At 49.9% G+C, this 17,628-nt stretch overlaps 1 protein-coding gene across 1 annotated transcript; it reads left to right on the top strand.

Annotated features, from left to right (window-relative positions):
• The first annotated feature begins 937 nt into the window (after positions 1–937).
• DSTN (destrin, actin depolymerizing factor) lies at positions 938–13,199 on the top strand. Its single transcript, XM_054195955.1, has 4 exons — positions 938–1,095; positions 9,813–10,120; positions 10,352–10,428; positions 11,756–13,199. Exons 1-4 carry the CDS (start codon positions 1,093–1,095, stop codon positions 11,863–11,865), a joined length of 498 nt encoding a protein of 165 aa, XP_054051930.1. The 5' UTR covers positions 938–1,092; the 3' UTR covers positions 11,866–13,199.
• Positions 13,200–17,628: the final 4,429 nt, after the last annotated feature.

Here is a 17,628-nt window from a genome sequence, read left to right on the forward strand (position 1 = left end):
GGCTGCCCAGAAACACGAAGGAAATAACACTTTCCTAGCATTTCAGAGCGAGCAGTACTGCAGTATACACGGAACAGCAGCTCCTCCGAATTCCCCCCCTCTCACCCCCCCGCCCCGGGTCCCAGCAGCAGGGTTTTCTCAGCGGTCAGCTTTGTCCGGAGGACAAACCGCTCATTGTTTTCAGCCACCTGAAAATAGATGCCGCTCTGATTCGTGGGGGGACGCGGCTGCTGCTGGTTGGGGCCGGGGCTGGTGCTGCCGCCGCCACCGCCGAGAAGAAATGCACAGGGTTTCCTGCGGCACACAGCGAGCGCGGCCGGCCTGGGCCAATCAGGAGTGCCTGACTGAGATCGCACCAAAGTAGGTATTAAAAAAACCCTCAAAAAAAAAAAAAAAAAAAAAAGAGAGAGAGAGAGAGAGAGAAAGAAAAGCCCCACACTTCCTCCTCCTCGCCAGCTCTCCTGACCCCCCGCCCCCATCCGCTCTCTTTCAAGGCCGCCTCCCCCCTCCTTGCCCCAAGGCCGTGACCGCCCCACAGCCGCCCCCCAACGCCTCCCCCCTCGACTGCCTCCCCCCAACCTCCTCACGACTGCCCCGGCCCGCTTCAGTCCCCCCCACCAGCACCCCAAATCCTCTTTTTTTGTCCCCCTCCCCATACCCCTTCCCTCACAGCTCCCTCACCGCCACCCCCCTCATCCCTCTCCTCAGCACCTCCCCCGCCCGCCGCACACCTTGGGGCAGGTAATCCCGCCCCAACTCGCAGAGGAGCCGCTGCCATTGGCCGGCCGGGCGCGTGGCCGCCGTCAATCACCCGGTGGCTCCCCCTGTGATTGGGCAGCCCACCCTCCTCGTCGGCCGGCGGGAGCGTGGAGGGGGGGTAGTCCGGGGCGTTGCCACGCAGGGCTCCCACCATAGCAACCGCTTCCTCCTCCGGGCACGGCGGCCGTGACGTCGGCAGCGTTTCCGCCCGGCTCGCGCCCTCGCCGCTTCCCTTCCTGCTGCCGGAGCCCGCGCCGCGCCCAGCAGCCGAGGGGAGCAGCCGCCGCCGCCACCGCCGTACCGCGCTCCGCTCCGCCGCGCCCCGCCGACGCCATGGTAGGGAGCCGGGCACCGCCGGGGGAGTGGGGGACACACGGGCCGTTACGCTTCTCCCCTGCCCCCCCACACCCCCGCCATCCGCCTTCATCCCTGGGGAAAGGGGGGAGGGGGGCGGTTGGTACCGCCCGACCGCCGCATCCCTGCTGCCGCTCTGCCCGGTGGCATCGCGCCCCGCTTTCCTTCTCCTTTCCTCCGCACGCCGGCTCCTTCCCGTTCGCCTTTGAACTTGAGGCGGCGGAACCCTTCTTCTCCCTTCCCCCCCCCCTTCCCCCCCCAGTCCCGCCATGAGGCAGCGGAAGGTTACTCCCCCCCTCCTTTGAGGCGATGGAACTGTCCTCTCGCCCTCCCCCCGTGAGGCGATGGTACGTTCCGCGCCGCACACGGGCGCTAGGGGCGGGCGCGTCCATTTCGCCTGAGGAGGGGGGGGTGGTGCAGTGAGGAGAACGAGCGAGGCGGGAAGAGCCGGGGGGGGGCGGCCCCTCCCCGTGCCGCAGGGCGCGGCCGGGGGGGGGTGGGGGGCGGCGGGTCCCCCCTTTCCACGTGTGGGGAGAAAGGCCACGGTGGGTCGTGGGAGCTCCTCCCGGGGGCCAGGGGGCTGCCCCGCTCGGGAGGAAGCGCGGCCTCGGCCGCATCCGCCCCGACGGGCGGCCCCGGGCGGGAGCCATCTTCCCCAAAGGCGAGGGGTTTCGGGCCTGGCCTAGAAAACGGCTGCGGCGGCTCTTCCTCGACGGCTGAGGCGAGCAGCCGTTCTCCCGGCAGCCAGGGCCCCGGCTCCGCCGTCCCCGGTGCGCAGCCTCCCGGGGCCAGGCCGCCCTTAATCGGGCCGGTCTGGAGTCAGCAGTCCTGGGAGCGGACAAAAGGAGGGAAGCAAAACAGGCGGAAGGAAAACGCCGGTCGCAACAAACGCGTTTGTGCAACGACCGCTCAAAGCAGCTTAAATTTTGAGGTGCAAGAGCTCGGGAGGTTTTTGTCTCGCTTTTCCCCTGAGGGAAGGATATAATGCTGGAAACGTTATATCTGAGATGTAACGCCGGAAACATAGAAATATGTTAAATACACACACTGAGTTTCCCGTTTTTTCTGGCTTTAAAAAAAAAAAAAAAATGCCAGGGGACCCCTTTCATAGATGGGGGCGGAATAGACCAAACAGCTATTATGCTTCATGATGGCTCATTTTCTGTTGGTTTGCCTACACTGGAAGTTTGCATCCCTGTTTAACTCAGGCTACCGAGACTGAAAAATTCACTTGACTTACTAGCTCATAATTTTAACTGCTGTCCTGTTTTCGCTTGAGTCATGCACAAACACTTGCCCAGTGACGAACATTTGTGTGTTTTGACCCACTTGCCTGAGTCATTTGCCTTTAGTAGAGGGGTTACATATTGAGGCCTTCTGAAGATATTTACCATTAGCTTCTTGAATATGTGATGTATCCAGTAAATAAACTTTTCTTCTGCATAGACCCAGCAGACAGGATGTGCTACTAATCTCCCTGCTTCCTATAACGCCCGAGTTGAAGCATCTATGGCTGGTCTGCGGCATGGAGCAGAGCTAATGGGAGTTGCAGATGAAGCTGCTAAAAAGTCTGACGAGACTTGCAGCTCTTGTTTAAAATAGGCTTGTCTGAACAAGCTAGCTACCACCTCTGCAGTACGCAAACCTAGTTTAGGATGACTACTCAGTGTGTCAGGCTTCATCTTGCTTCGGAAACAAGAGAATTCCCCAGTCAGTCAAAGCTAGTATTTCTCATAGTGATCTCCTTTTTGGAACAGGGTCTGGATTGGCTTTTTTAAGATGCTCTCCAGTTGCTGCAAATGAACTTGCTTTTGGGCAAAGAGTGTAGGCCTACTGGCAAAGCACAGCAATGCCAGCAGGAGGGCATAATTTGGTATCAAAAGAGCATTGGATTTTCTGCTTTGCTGTCTTGCCACAAAGTTCAGTTTCTTTGCTACTGGATTAAGTAAGTCCATGGTCTTTGGGGGACCGTGCAAATTATTTTTCTTGGTTGTTAGTCAACACTATTCCCAAATCTGTGTAATTACAAGGTACATATGCCTCATATACAAGATGACAGGCTCATGACAATTGGCAGTGTGGGTGTCTGGCATGTTCCCACTTGCCTTGTCAGAATATCGCTATCAAGAGGCTCCTGCTGGGAGCAAGGGCTGACCTAAGCGATCTCATGTGGGAAAGCCTGCAGACAGCCAGAACTTGCATGTAAAGCTGTGCAGAGCCTTTTGCTTGCCTGAATGTTCAGTATTCACAGTGATCTCTGGGAAGCATGCCTCAGTAACAAGTATCTGGGATGCCCAGAGCAGGCCTTCAAAGCCTGTTCTTAAGGGTGAGGTTTAAGTTTTAGGTTGCAGTAGGTGCCTGGAGGGCCGCAAGAAAATTCTTACAGACGCTTGCGCTCACAATAGCTGATTTCTGTGCTGAAAGCATTTCTAGGAAGCTTTGCTTTCCTGCAAGAGTCCTGTTGCATGCAAGCTTACACCCGCCTTACCTTAAAAACATGTGTTTCAACACAGGAATGAGCACTACTCAAAACTTCTGCCCTGCTACTGGCTACCACAGTTCCTGTTTTTCAGCAGTGTTGCCGGGATTGCCTTTTGTGGGTATTGCTTGTTCTGCCTACCTTGATAATTACAGCAGGAGTGAACTTCATGGTAGCTCAGAGGTGGTGATGATTTCCTCTTTGTCTGAAAGCTGAGGAAGTGACCTCCAGGAATTCAAGGGAGGCATTTTTTCTGCTTTTTTTAATAATTACTTTTTTACTCATCTCTCCTTGTCTAGTTGATAACCTGTCATATTGGCATATAAAGCTGAATGGAGTTTTGATTCCTTCCCCCCCACCAAAAAGAGACCAATTAATGCAAAATAAAAAATTCAAGTCTAGCTGGCAAGATCTACCTACAAGTCATATGCAAATAACTCTGTACTTCTTGCTGGTTTATGGTGTGCAAATAATGGCCTCTTACACAACAGCAGTAAAAAGGCAGTTAGTTATGTTTCCTATCATGCTTCAGATCTGAATTGAAGCTTTGGACTTTCAGATGCATAGGCTGCTGGGCGTAAATGGAGGTGTCTGTCCAATCGTAGGTAGTAGATGAAGTGGGCCTACTGGGACTTGGGAAGTCACTGGTGTTCCCACATTGGTCCTGGTCTTTGGGGTGAAGTTAAACCACTCATTCTGTGCACTGCCTCCCTTCCTACTTAATAAAGTGGGGGTGGTAGTATCAGATGGGTTTTCTTGAGTGCTCAAATAACAGATTAACAGCAAAGCAGTATTTCAGATCCTTGTGTTTTTAACCACCCACACATTCAGTCGGCTTGTCAGCCATAGCTGACACCTTTTTAGAGGCCTGGTTTGGCAGAATCTTCTCCCAGTCTGTTAACTGCAGCCAGGCTACGTGACCCTCGCTTTCTGGTAGGTGCTCTCACAACTAACTTGGCTTAGTTTTCCCTTCAAGGTCTCAGTGCTGATGATGTCCCAGGGTATTGCGTGGCAGTGTAAGGGACAGCTTTGTGAAGGCTGCTGTCCCAGAACAGCTGGGTGGTAATAGGTTTAATTGAAAAAATACTTGTCGCAGAGATGTACTATGACACATTACTGAGTCAGATGGAAATGCCACATGGTTACACCGGCAGTTCTGGCAGCGGCAGGGGATTCTGAAGGTACATAGGAGGGTTGGTATACCAAGAATAGGGGAAACAAGGTGTTTATGAAGAAACTTGAGAACCAAATATATGGCAGTAATGTGACTAGCAAACATGGGAGCACAGTCTTCTTGGATCTGCCTTTGCAATTAATCAAGGCATGCTTTAATAACTTCTCAGTGTCAAATTCTGGAAAAATTGATGGTGCTTTTCCAAAAAGCAAAAGTTTCCACTTGAGTAGCTGTGGATAGTCCACGCTGGTGTATACAATGTTGTGTGCGTGGCTCCCAAACAAAACAAGTCAAGAACTGGTTCTTGAAATGTCTCTGTAGATAACACATGCACAGGCACCTCTAGGGAGGGCTCTTAGGTTCTGATCACAGAAAAGAAAACCCACACTGTAAAACTGTCAATACTGAAAAACAAGTTTAGTCCTTCAAACTTGTTTTGAGGCAGACTACGTGATTAGTTTAAAGTCTTCTTGGCTGTCTTACAGTTGAGGAGGGAACAAAGACTTTTCTTAGGTAAAATATTTTAAATACTAAAGGAAAATACTGGAGTTCACTGCACTTCCTAACAAAAGAGAAGGCAAATTTAATTGTGTCAAAGTTGCGTTTCAGTGCAGGCTTGCTACAAATCCAGTTTATCAGGCATCTGGCATGTGTCTCACTCCTGAAATGGCTTTCTGTATGTGGGGATTTTCTTGAGAAAGCTGTGGATTATTCTTCAGTCTTCCCCCATTTAGATTAAATTTCAGTTGTAGGGTACTTGGTGATGAAGGCAAAATATTGGAAGCTGTTAGTGGGGGCAGCTGGGGACGGCTCTTGCAGTTGGAAGCCTGCTAGACAGAAGGCTCTCTCTTTGGGCTGCCCTGTGTAGGGACGGCATTCTGCTCTCGCAAGACTTCTGCAGTGCTTTGCACTTAAGGCAGGAACGGATGGCTTTGTGTAGGGAATAAGAGCCACTGTGTTACTGCAATGCATGCTGACAAGGCATTTAATGCAACCATTACCTCATGTGCCTACAGCAGCCTATATGAAAATACAATGGGCATACTGGTGTAAGCGCTCCAGAATAATGTACAAGGCAACGCTGCCCGCAAGACACGCCGCCTTTGCAATAGTTGCATGGAGCTACTGGGGGAAAACTCATTTTTGCTGATTTCCTCAGAGAAACTTACTCTGTCCATTCTCGCCTGAATGTCTTCCCTGAATATGCTGTACTGGCATTGTTTTTCCATCTGATAATTAGGTGGCTTGCCTCCTTGCTGCTGCCTTGTTTCAGTGAGATTATCGGGCCCTGCAGTTATGGTCCTCGATGCCTATAGAAACATGCTGGCTATTTGAATGTAGTCTTTTTCTCTGCAGTTGTGCCCCGAGAATGGTTTTTAAGTTGGTGTTGCCTGTGTTACAGGGTTAATCTGTCCCCTGCAACAAAATGTCACCATCTGATGATCGTGTATCCCACCAGTACCTGCAACATGTACTGTTCAATGAACAGCCACCCGTGTGCCAGTCCAGAGTTGGATAACTGCTTTCATACCGAAAAAGGAACAGAACCAGGCTAGCTCTTGTAGCCCTGCAGTGTTCAAGCCAGAAAGCACAAAATAATAATGAATGTGCTGTATTGAATCCTCTGAGCAGAGCGATATTGGGCCAAAGAGAGAAAATCCAGACTAACAAATAAACGTTTATTCTGTCGTTACTGGTGGGGTGGAGGCTTCTCACCAGCTATTCTTCTGGGCAAATCAGCAGAGACACAGTTAAAATGTCGAATGAGGACATGTATTTATGAGTGTGGCGTTTCTCCTTGTTCCGGTGCTTGTAACAGTCATCCTGTTGCTGCCCTAAACAGAATGGTTGCAACCACCTTACATCAAAAGCTGCCATGGGTTTGGGTTTTTTTTTTTTCCTTTTTTAAGTGTGTTTATGAAGCCGGTCATGGCTGGTACAAGCCCAGGGTTGAAAAGAAAGTCCTACAGTTAGAAAAGTAGATCCTCTTTTTGGAAGCCATTAGCTGCACCGGGAGTTTATGGGTTCATTTCAACCCATACTGTGGCACAGCTATATGGTTTTCTCAGATGGAACAAATCTGCATTGTCCTTAGCAATATAATGGCTGCTAATGTCAGCCTGCATGATGAATCCAGGGGTTGTACAGCAGCTGTGAAAAGGAGTAGCACAGCTACTTTTGCTACAAAGCCTTTTGCTTTGGAAAGCTAAAAAATCCAGTTCTTACGGTTGTCCCTTCAGCTTCTGGTCAGTCCCAGTTATCAGCTGCAGTTTAACTGTGAATTTTGAGTTTCCAGACTAAATACTCTCAATATTTTTGGAATCTGAACTGACTTGCCAGCAGCGTTCAGTTTCTTTATAAGGAAACAACTTGTCTCCTGACTTGGAGACTTGTTTCTGGCTGTGCAGTAGCACAAGCATATGCTCTTGACTGCACAGTTTACATCAACCTGCATCTCCATTGCTGCTGCTTGCTTCTGGCTCTCTGCTGAGCTCTTCTTTCAAAGTGAACTTCTTGGCAACAGGAATTGGTGCAGGGGAATTAATTGTTGTGGTCTTGGAGCAAAGATCAAGAATTGACAAAGGTAGAGCTAGGTGACATGAACTGCTTTTATGCTATTATTAGAATCATTCCTATCCTAGTTCAGGCTCATTCCCATGCTAGTTCAGGCTTCCTAAGCATTTTCTACTTAGTCCCAAAAATCTTAAGATTCTAAAAACTGAGTCTTAACACTTGTTGTCAGCTACTGAAGTGCCATTAGTTAGAAGACAAACCTCAGGGAGGGGGATGAAGTTGTCTGGAGTTTACTGTGGATTTGTCTTTAGTGAATGATGCAACACTTCTAGTTGCTGCTGCACTGGTTTAGGGCAACCTTGTATTATTTAGAGTCTTCCCAGAGAGCTCCTGCCTACACCAACCACAGGGAAGGGAGGAGAAAGACCTTTATTCCTCATTAGTTCTCAATCATGCTCAGCCAAAGTGCAGCCTCTCCATATGGAGGAGGTGACATAGGAGTGAGTCACTTTGAGTCGATGTTTGCACTTTTGCTCGAATTTATCCTGGAATAGGCTTTCTCTGCTTACTTTCCTTGCCTTATTGGAGATATGTAGAAGGGTGGCTGCCTTCCAGGCAGCTGAGACACAGTGACTTACTCCCTGTTTTCCCATCCCAAAGTAAGTGCAAGGGGATTCTGGCTAGATTACACCTAATAGACAAGCCATGCATTGTAAATCTTGGGGGAGGTCCCTTTGTATTTGAGTAAACTCCTACGGAGCACTGTGCTAGTGCTAAAGAAAAGCTTCTGCCTCAGATTCACTGCTGTTTCAGATTGCCCTGTTTTTGCATGACCAGCACTTGGGAGATCTAGATGCCAAGCTCCGCGGTAATAGGTTCTGCCAGCTGTGTCACCTCTCTTCACTGGGTTAGCAAAGCTATGCCAGACACTAGAAGTTACAGAAGGAGAGATGTTGATAGAAATGGGAGAATCCAAGCTCATCATCTCTCAAGGACAGCCAGTTTGAAAGCTAGGACTAAGCAGTTCCCCTTCACCACTGGTCTCTGGTTTTGCAGCTGAACTCTGATGTTTCTTTAGAACACTTCCACTCTGACCAGGTACAATGTCCTCCACAAAATTAATCTATTAAGCACATGTTTTGGGGCTGAGCTTAAGGAAAAACAAAACGAAGAGCAAGCTTTAGTCTTTCTCAACCTTTAGTCTTTTTCAGTCGGTGTATCTCACATGATGCTTTACCTGTTTAGTACTGCTGACTGTGCTTGTGACGTGTGGCAGTTTACATAGAGGGAGGAGGGCAATTTTTCCCTCTGAGATATGAATTGCCATATCTAAGGATAATATAATTTGAATTTGGAAAACCAAAAACCAGCAGGGGAAGGAGCGGTATTAGAAAGGAACCTCACTGTTTACGCTGCATGCAGCGTTTTGAACAGGTAGATGAGTGTTGGGCAGGCTTCAATTTGGTCTTTACTGGCCATGATATCCTTCCAGCAGTGTCTGCTGGCCAGTATGGCTTCCCATATTTGCAATATTCACTATTGCACAGCTGCTTTTAAGCTCTCCAACTTTGCTGCGCTCTGAGAACAAAACTCAGATACAAATGCTTCTACCCTGCCACCTCTTTTTTTTTTTTTTTTTTTTTTTTCCCCCCTCATTCCCAAAAAAGTAGCAGACTTAAAATGCAGTTCAGCCTCTTGTCGTTACTGCTAGGTCTTGTCCTCTTTATTCTGTGCATCTGCCTTTAACATTAGATTGGTGATGCTACATCTGCACCTCCTCTTACGGCTAGCACTAAGTAACTAGAATTTCCCATCAGATTTTAAGGGGAGGGGGTTAAAAAAAAAAGGTTGAAAAGGCAGGCAGCTTGCTTTAAAAACTGATGGAGGAACTGCTGGGAGGTAGACGCTTTAACTGTTAGACTTGTAAGTTCTCCTTTAAAACAGTGAATTCGGAGGAACTTCTGAAAGTTGGTTTGTTCCGCTAAAAACTGTATCGCTACAGTCCCTGTACCCCACTACATATCTCTTGATCTCTAAATCAGATCCATGTGACAAACATGAGATTTGGCCATGTTTTTTACCTCTGTTCCTAAAGCTGCTAGCAAGCACAATAGAAATGGCTAGGAAGCTTTGAACAGAAGATCCTAGTGGACTTGATTGTCTAGCCAGCCTGAAACGGGTAACAAAATTAAGCTGCTGTAATGCCAAAGGATCTGCCGCAATTGAATCTCGGAGGACAAGGGATGGACGTGCGTGTAAAACTACCCCAAAACAATGTTCTAATATAAGTAGGCCTGTGCCTTCTTCAGAATAGTTTTGGTTTGGCAGCTGGCTGTGGGCAGCATCGAGACTCCAGATTCTTTACTTGGCCTGGAAAAAGAGGGCCTGCAGCCTTTTCTGACGAGACTCTCAGGCCACTACTGACTATTGTCAGTATCGGTTGTCTTCTAGCCTCGGATTTAAGGCACTGCGGTAATGTAGTTGTGAAAACTTGTGGCAGTAACCTAAAGGTCTTTGCTCTTGTCTTCGCAGGCATCTGGAGTACAAGTTGCCGATGAGGTATGCCGTATCTTCTATGACATGAAAGTGCGGAAGTGCTCTACACCTGAGGAAATTAAGAAGAGGAAGAAGGCTGTAATCTTCTGCCTCAGTCCAGACAAAAAGTGCATTATTGTGGAAGAAGGCAAAGAGATTCTGGTGGGAGATGTCGGTGTGACAGTTACCGACCCCTTCAAGCACTTTGTGCAGATGCTTCCCGAGAAGGATTGCCGTTATGCCTTGTATGATGCAAGCTTTGAGACCAAGGAATCCAAAAAAGAAGAGCTGATGTTTTTCTTGTGGTAAGCCGTCTTCCCAACTCACTCATTCCTAACATGCAGTCCAAGCACTGTGGGTGAGGTCTCTGAGCATTTGTATTGCCCAGGCTGGCAAGATGGCAGGCTTAAAGTGAGCCAGACAGCCTGATGCCTGTATTCTGAGACATTTCACTTGTTCATAATCGGTATGTTACCGCTTCTGTCTCTGCCGGATAATAAATGTCACTAATTGCGCTTTTTGGTGTATCCCGCTAGGGCACCAGAACAAGCACCTCTCAAAAGTAAGATGATCTACGCAAGCTCCAAGGATGCAATCAAAAAGAAGTTTCAAGGTACGTAATTGCAGCTAACACTCCGAGCTGTGCCATGCCCCTAAAATGCTTACACAGCAAGGCTTAACCCTTGGCTAATTGGTTTGGGTTTGTTGGTTTTTTTTTTTTTTTTTTTTCTTTTGAGATGCTAGTGAGAGATGAGAACTTTACAGGTGAAATGACCTGTGACGTGAGCTAAAATTAGCTCTGGCTAAAACTTACACTGTCTGCCTCTGAATTTTAGAGGCGCTAGAACTGTGCTCAGGACAAGAGCTGGCTTTGCAATGTGTGACACCGTAGCTGTACTGTACAGAGCAGCACATCTGCACCATACAGGCTAGAAACCATTAGATTCATAACACAAAGCTGGATTTTCTCTAGAGCTGCCTCTGTGGCAGAGGACTTTCAGCCCTGTGCCTGTTAAAATACACAGTCTCATAAACTTACTGTGCTGTAGTAGTAGTAATTAACAATTAACTTGATTTAGCGATGCGATTCTGATTACTCGTTTCAAAAGGCATTGCATCTCCAAGTGGAGAAGCGAAGTTCTGTTCAGCCCGTCAGGAGCCATTAACCAGGGAGTAAACACCTTGCTGCAGCATTCAGAAATTTCATGCTAAGTCGGTCATTACAGTGGCTCGTAGCCAGATAGCACCGCCCCCCCTCTTTGGTTCCTCATGCTGCATCGGGCCAAAATCTTGCAGCGTGCAAGGCTGACAAGATCGTTGTGCAGCAGTGCCAGCTTTCACAGGATAACTTGCCAATGGATTGGAATTACCCAGGGAGACTGTGCGCTGCGCATGTGGGAGTCGAAAAAAAGAAATTCTGAAGAAGTTCTGCTTCTCTCCATGTAAGACAGGCTTGGGTTGGGCTTTCCACCCTCCAAAAAAAAGAAGCCACTGTTGATTCCTTAGACCAGAAAAGTCTTCCTGGTCTCTACATCTGAGGTTCTCAGCCCGATTCTTTCACCCACCTCTCCAGAGCCAGCGGGAGCTGAGTCAGCCATCTTAGTGTGCTTGCGCGTAGCTCCCTCACCTGCCGTATCCAGGGTAGCACTAGAAATGAGAGATTCACTCGTGAGATAGACTTCTCATTGCAGGCTAACAGTCTGAGCACTGATCTAGTGAAAACTTTCTCCCTGGTATTTCTGTGTTGGTATTTGGTGTGTAGACAGATGTCTCCTGTGACATACCAGGGGGAAACCATCAAAATTCCTAAGCTAAGGCAGGACTTTACCTGCTTGAGTGACCGGATTGCCTCTTCTTGTGTTACTACCAAGTACGTTTCTTTGATTGATTACTAGCATGTTGAAATACTGCATTATTGAGTGTTTTGCCTCTTTTTTTAGGCATAAAGCATGAATGCCAAGCAAATGGGCCAGAGGACCTCAACCGAGCTTGCATTGCTGAGAAGCTAGGAGGCTCCCTAGTCGTAGCTTTTGAAGGAAGTCCCGTGTAGATGTCATACAGTGCCACAACTCTACAAGCATTCCATGTTTTAATATATCAGTTATGTAAAGCGACCATTCTAGGCAAGGGTTTCACTAACTGTAGGGAAGCTGTCTTGTAGAATAAAGTAGATTTTGGAGATGTAGCTCGTATGTACAAATGACCCTAAATAAATCAAATCTAAGGATTTATCTTGGTGTATTAATACTTGCATTGGTTGTCCAGCCCAATACTGTCCCCGATGGATTAACACTAAAGGTCTCCAAAAATTTTCGTCCAATGCAGCAGTGAATCATGGGATGAAGGTGGGGGGGGAGGTGAGAACAATCTGGTTCCTGTTCTTACTTTTCTAAATTGTAACAAGCAAAATTCAGTCAGTCTTTTTGAGGCTACTGGCCAAATTGCCAAACTCAAAAACTTTTCCCCTGTAACCGTTTAATACAAAACTTAAAACCTGTAGTTACAGTTAGGCTAAAGCAACCTGTTGGCACCAAAACTGGGTTAAATTCTTAGTGCTTGCAGTTGCAGACCAGTACTAATAAAGGCTAATTCTGAAGTTAGAGGTAAAATAGACACACTTTTCTGGAGAAATAGTCCTAATCCACTCTCTTGTAAACTCACGGTGCAGTAATAATATTTAAAGGTTCACTTGTTCTGTAGGTTCAATTTTCTTGTTATGAAGTGTCTTGAGATCTTTTCCAGCCTGAGTGATTCTATAAAAATTGCTTTTCTGTTGACATAGTTTAATTTAGAACTACCTTAGTTTCTGTAATACACACTTACTAGTGGATCGGATGCTTCTGAGGCTTTTACAAATGCGGATTCTTATATCAGAGCTCTCCAGTTATGGGTAGTACAATGAGAAGGAACCACATCTTAAAAAGTGGTATTCTCAGCCCCAGTCTTTGGTCACTTGGTCCATTTGTCCATAATTACTATTGATTTAACTTAGTAGAACCAATCAGCCTGACTAATGCGGCTTGATCTGGGCTTTTTGTCTGTTAGCTTCTTTAATTCTGTAGAAATGCATGGAAATTATCACCTACTAGAAAGTTTGACCTGAAATGCCTTTTGTATGGGGGGGGGGGGGCGGGTAGAGAACATTCCTGTGCCAGCTACAGAGATCTTAAAAGCTTCCATGTTTCACCAGTGGTTGATTAAAGCTGTTTCCTTTGTGTAATGTGTACATGGGAGTTGCATAGAGTTTTCCTGTATGTCTGTAGAGAAAAAGAAAAAAAAAAAACAAAACCAAAACCCTTAGCCTCCAGTGCGTTACTGTGATATGTTCTGTGCGTGCCAAATTCGCATAGCCTAAATAAATGGGGTTTCCCTCCCCTGGGTCAGTGACTGATTCCTCTCTAGCCCTCTGCATTAGCCCTCCTGCCGCGGGGCCGGCGCGTAAGCCGGGCACTCAGGGAGCTGGTACATCTTCTGCAGCTACCCCCCCGTGCTGCTCACGGGGGAGAAGGGATGGGGGCAAACAGGCTGGAAGGAAGAGCTTGGTGGAGGGAGTTGGGGGGGGAAAAGCAGGTTCCTCCCTGTCTGCAGGCTCTAGCTCCTTAACAGCACCCGCTCTCTTCCTTTTAGGCTTCGGACTCCCATTTCTGTGGGTTTGGGGAGCTTCCTGGGTGACATCTGGCATTTGCAGTCTGAGCGGGAGAAACCCAGCGCGTGTCAGTTGTTTTCCCTGTAAGAACTGAGGGAGCTTTCTCCGGCCAGCCCCATGAAGCCCAGGCAATTCCAGGCTGCCCCTTCCTCTGTGAGCTCTTGCCAGATGCGCGGGGACAGAAAGCTGTACTGTCCCCGCAGCCCCCGGGCAGGGCAGTGCCCTGCGCTGGTTTATCTGCGGGGCCGGGGGAAATAATGGTCCATTACCTAACTCAGCATGTGCCCTCTTTGTCCACGCTGCGTGGTTAAAACCTTTAATTAAAAGGCAGGCATTGACTGCTTGCTCTAACTTGGCACCCGGGCGGGTCACAGGGTTGGGAGCACAAGGTTTTTCTGATGCAAAGAGACCCACCGGGGTGAAGCTTTCCCCATTTGGAGAAAAGCAAACTGGCCTGGTTTCTGCGGGTGCTTTCAGTCTCTGTTTCAGCCAGCTCTGAGCTTGCCCAAGTCGGGTAGTCATCCCCATAAACGGCTCCTCCTTGCCAGGGTGTCTGCAGTCCTGGTCTCTGTCCAAAGTCCAGGTGGAGATAAGGAAACTGGGGTGACACAGCGGGAGTGGTGCTGCCCTGGCAAACAAAGGGAACTCCCAGCCAAGATCCAGCTGATAACGTGCCTCCAGACTGCAGGCAGCTTTGAAGAGAGCCAGCCCAGGTGACGCCGTGGTGGACTTGTGCCTGGGATTTCCTTCTTTGGTTAGAAAACGGAGGAGGAGACCTTGCAAAGAGGGGAGGATGTCACACCTGGAAGGTAGGAGGGCGCTTCCCACAATGTGAAAGCCCTTGGATCAAGGACTGGTACAAAGTGCCTTAGTCTCGGGACTTTGAGGGATGAGAGGTCTGAGGTGGCACCTTGGGCCTTGGTTAGGTGTGGTCCTACAGCTTCAGCTGATCTAAGAGGCTTTGGCTGCTTTTAGGACGCTCACAGCCAGCCCTGAGGCCACTCTAAGAGTTTGTGCACTCCAGTGCTGACAGTAACTCTTAACCTTCAGAGTTACAATGCTTCGGGCTTGTCCACATCATGGAGTTAGTGGGCCAAGCTTCACCACCTCCTAAGGTTGTTTGGCCTTCTGCAGTTGAAGGGGATGAAAAGCATGGGAAGATGTTTTCTCCTGCGACTGCTTCAAGTCCTTGCAGTTCAGGTTTCTCCCAAATCACCCAGACCCTCTGAAAAGGTAAGGCAAGCAGGGAGAAAACACGAGGAATGCTTCCTATAGCTTGGCCGGTTGCTGGGCAGAGAAATTACATTCTAACAGGACTACATGGAGGAGGAAAAGGCGAAGGGATTTGGGTGGTGGATGCAGCTCAGAGCCACGCAAGCTCAGAGGACCACAACCCAGGCAGCGCAGCTCATCGGCGGCAGGAGCAGAGCTGCTAGAAACCTTTTCGAGTCCGTGTGCAGGCAAGCGTTTCTCAAAAGCCGCTTTTGTCCGTGACACTGGGGAGAAGGTGGGGATGGGAGATGGAGACTGGTAATTCAGGCCTGAGCGTGAGCAGCGGATGGTGTAAAGCCTATTCGTCTTCAGCGAAGACAAACTTGAGTGTCTGATCTGTGGCTTGATGAGCCCGCGTACCCAGGCTGAAAGATAACTCCAGCCACGGCTGAAATCAGCAGTGGGATCCAGTGTTCTCATCCAAAATCACTCAATCCTTCCGTGAAGTACCCGGTTGCAGCACCCGGGCACCCAGCTGCCGATTGTGCCTGCCCTGAGTCACAGGCTGACAGGTAACAAGCCGACAGCGTGGCTTGCCTGAAGGAAAGGAGATAACCCCATGCTGTTGGGCGGGTGCATTGTGAAATCCCACCAGCTCCTGGGAGAGCCGGGGCCGGCTGGCCCTCAGCCCTGCGCGCTGGTGAGCTAGGCTTGGGTGGCTCCTGGCCCCTCGGGATGTCCTTCCCCTTCCACCGTGGGGCCAAGGAAAGAAAAAAATCCCAGCGGTACCACTCCAGGTGTGGGAAATTCAGCCGAACATCTTTCTCCAGAGACATGTGGTTGTTTTTCAGCTTTGTTTAAAGGTGAAAAAAAGCTTGCCCCTCTCTAAAACAGATAGTTCGGCAACATGTCCTGGAAGGGCACTGTGTCCCCCACGCTGGGGACATCGAATCTGCTCTTCTGTGCTTTTTGGAGCCCCACAGGAGCCCACCTGCCCCATAGCACACTTGGGACGCCGGCCACCCTCCTTGCGTTGGCTGTTTTGTGGGGGGAGGGGGGGGTTTGTTACTGCTCTCGTGTTAACGCCTGGGCACCTTGCTGTGTTTTGCACAAGTGTGCTCACAATAAAGGAAACCGTTGTTGCAAAAGCGAAAAACTGGAACCAAACGAAGGATTGCATCACTTTGCTGTCCCTGCTGCCCTGGGGCCCTTCTTACCGGCGGCTCTCTGGAGGCGATGGCCACCCCGGTGCGCTCAACTGCTCGCTCCAGCCTATGGGTTGGGTGTGGGTTGTTTTGGGTTTTTTTTTTTTTATAATCCTGGTAAAACCCAGGCATTCCCTTGCTTTTGGGGATTTTAAAAGGCCAGGCGCTCCGCTCCTTGGTGGGCAGCGATGCTAACAGCATTGAGCTTGGCGGTGATCCTTGGTTCGGGAGGTCCTCCCGGGGCATCGCAAAGTCCAGAAAGAGAAACTGAAGGCTCATCGTGGCTGCAGGGTGAAGGTCTGCTTGCTGAGGGTGTCCCTCCAGCATGGGGAGACGCATCTGCCAGAGCCCAAGCTCTCGTAGGAGCTGCTGCCTATGGATGCGCAACAGCCCTCATATGCTAGAGCTGTGGGGAGGGGCAGGAGGAGAGCATGTAATGAGTGTGTGGGGTCTCAGCTGCCATGCAAGGGGCTGGGGCCACCAGCCTGCCAGGAGATGCAGCCACCAGCTGCCCTCTGGCCGCGTCTGTGAGCTCCATCCACCTCCCATCTTGCAAGGACCTCCAGGCAGGGGCAGGTGGCAAGCGATGTTGGGGGGGGGTGTGTGTCACTGAGCCACTTGCCAAATCCGGTGGGTGTCCCTTCTCCCCGCGGCTCAGCGCAGCCCCTGCGGGGTGCTCAGCCCATTTCTGCAATGAGCGCCGAGGGGCTCAGCGCAGCCTCCGCCGGCAGCGCCCCACCAAGCGTAGGATAAACAGGTGCCTTCGGACAAGGACGGGAGACAGGTTTGGGGGAGCGGGGGGCTCTCGGCTTGTCCCCTACTCAGCCAAAATTCACACACGCACACCCCCACCCACCCCCGCCTTGCCAACCACCCCTTTTCTTGCCTGGTCAAAGATTGGGGGGGGGGGGTCTCACCCCCACTACCACCCCAAGTGTGAATTGCACACCTCTCCTCCAGCACAGCCACAATGCTGGGGAGGGGGGGGGGGATGGACGACACACAAATGACAGGACGTTTTCCCAGTCCTGCCTGCGTGGAGTCTCTGGTGCCTAGTACAGAGGCTGAGCACGCGCTGCCTTCCCCAGGAACAAAATGGAAGGGGGCAGGTCTGTCCCTCATCCCCCCCGGCCCGGCTTTGGCTCTTCGCACACCCCGGAGGGACTCAGCGCTTTGGGGCCTCTTTATACACACACCCCCACCCCCCACCCACCCCCCCCCAACTTCTCAAATCCCGCTGATGTCAGCACAGGGCTCAGCAGCTTTATTGTGGGGAGACAGGCACTGAGCTGTCACGTGGCCTCTGCCATTTCCTAAGAAACCAGATTTTTTTTTTCTTTAAAAAAAAAAAAAAAAGAGGGAAAAAAAGATTAAAAAAGGAAAAGCCACAAGAAGGGGAGAGCAGAAAGCCGGAGAGGCTGGCAGCGATGGAGGCCCACCACCACGACGCAGCACCCTCAGGGACAAAATTACAGGGGAGGGCTGAGGTTTAAGCAAAGCAGGAGGGACGGTCCCCAAGGGGCTGGCCTGGCTCTGACCCCAGTGGCAGGGGAGCAGCGGCACCCTGTCCCGGCTGCCACCGTGTCCCCGCTGCCACCACGTCCCCGCCACCGTGGAAACACAGGCGGGTGGGAGGAAACCTTTCTCTCCTTTGCTTATACCGGGGGTCGTTCTTCAGTGACCCCCGAAGACCTGCCTGGCCTGCAAATTTAAAAAAAAATAATAATAATTAGCTACTAACCAGAAAAAT

The sequence above is a fragment of the Rissa tridactyla genome, chromosome 3, assembly GCF_028500815.1.
Source record: "Rissa tridactyla isolate bRisTri1 chromosome 3, bRisTri1.patW.cur.20221130, whole genome shotgun sequence".
Classification (NCBI taxonomy): domain Eukaryota; kingdom Metazoa; phylum Chordata; class Aves; order Charadriiformes; family Laridae; genus Rissa; species Rissa tridactyla.

Bases quoted from the DNA above. Each gene is read 5' to 3' on its own strand.
- DSTN (XM_054195955.1), top strand. The intron at 10,121-10,351 runs GTAAGCCGTCTT...GTATCCCGCTAG, and splicing joins GAGCTGATGTTTTTCTTGTG to GGCACCAGAACAAGCACCTC. The intron at 10,429-11,755 runs GTACGTAATTGC...CTCTTTTTTTAG, and splicing joins AATCAAAAAGAAGTTTCAAG to GCATAAAGCATGAATGCCAA.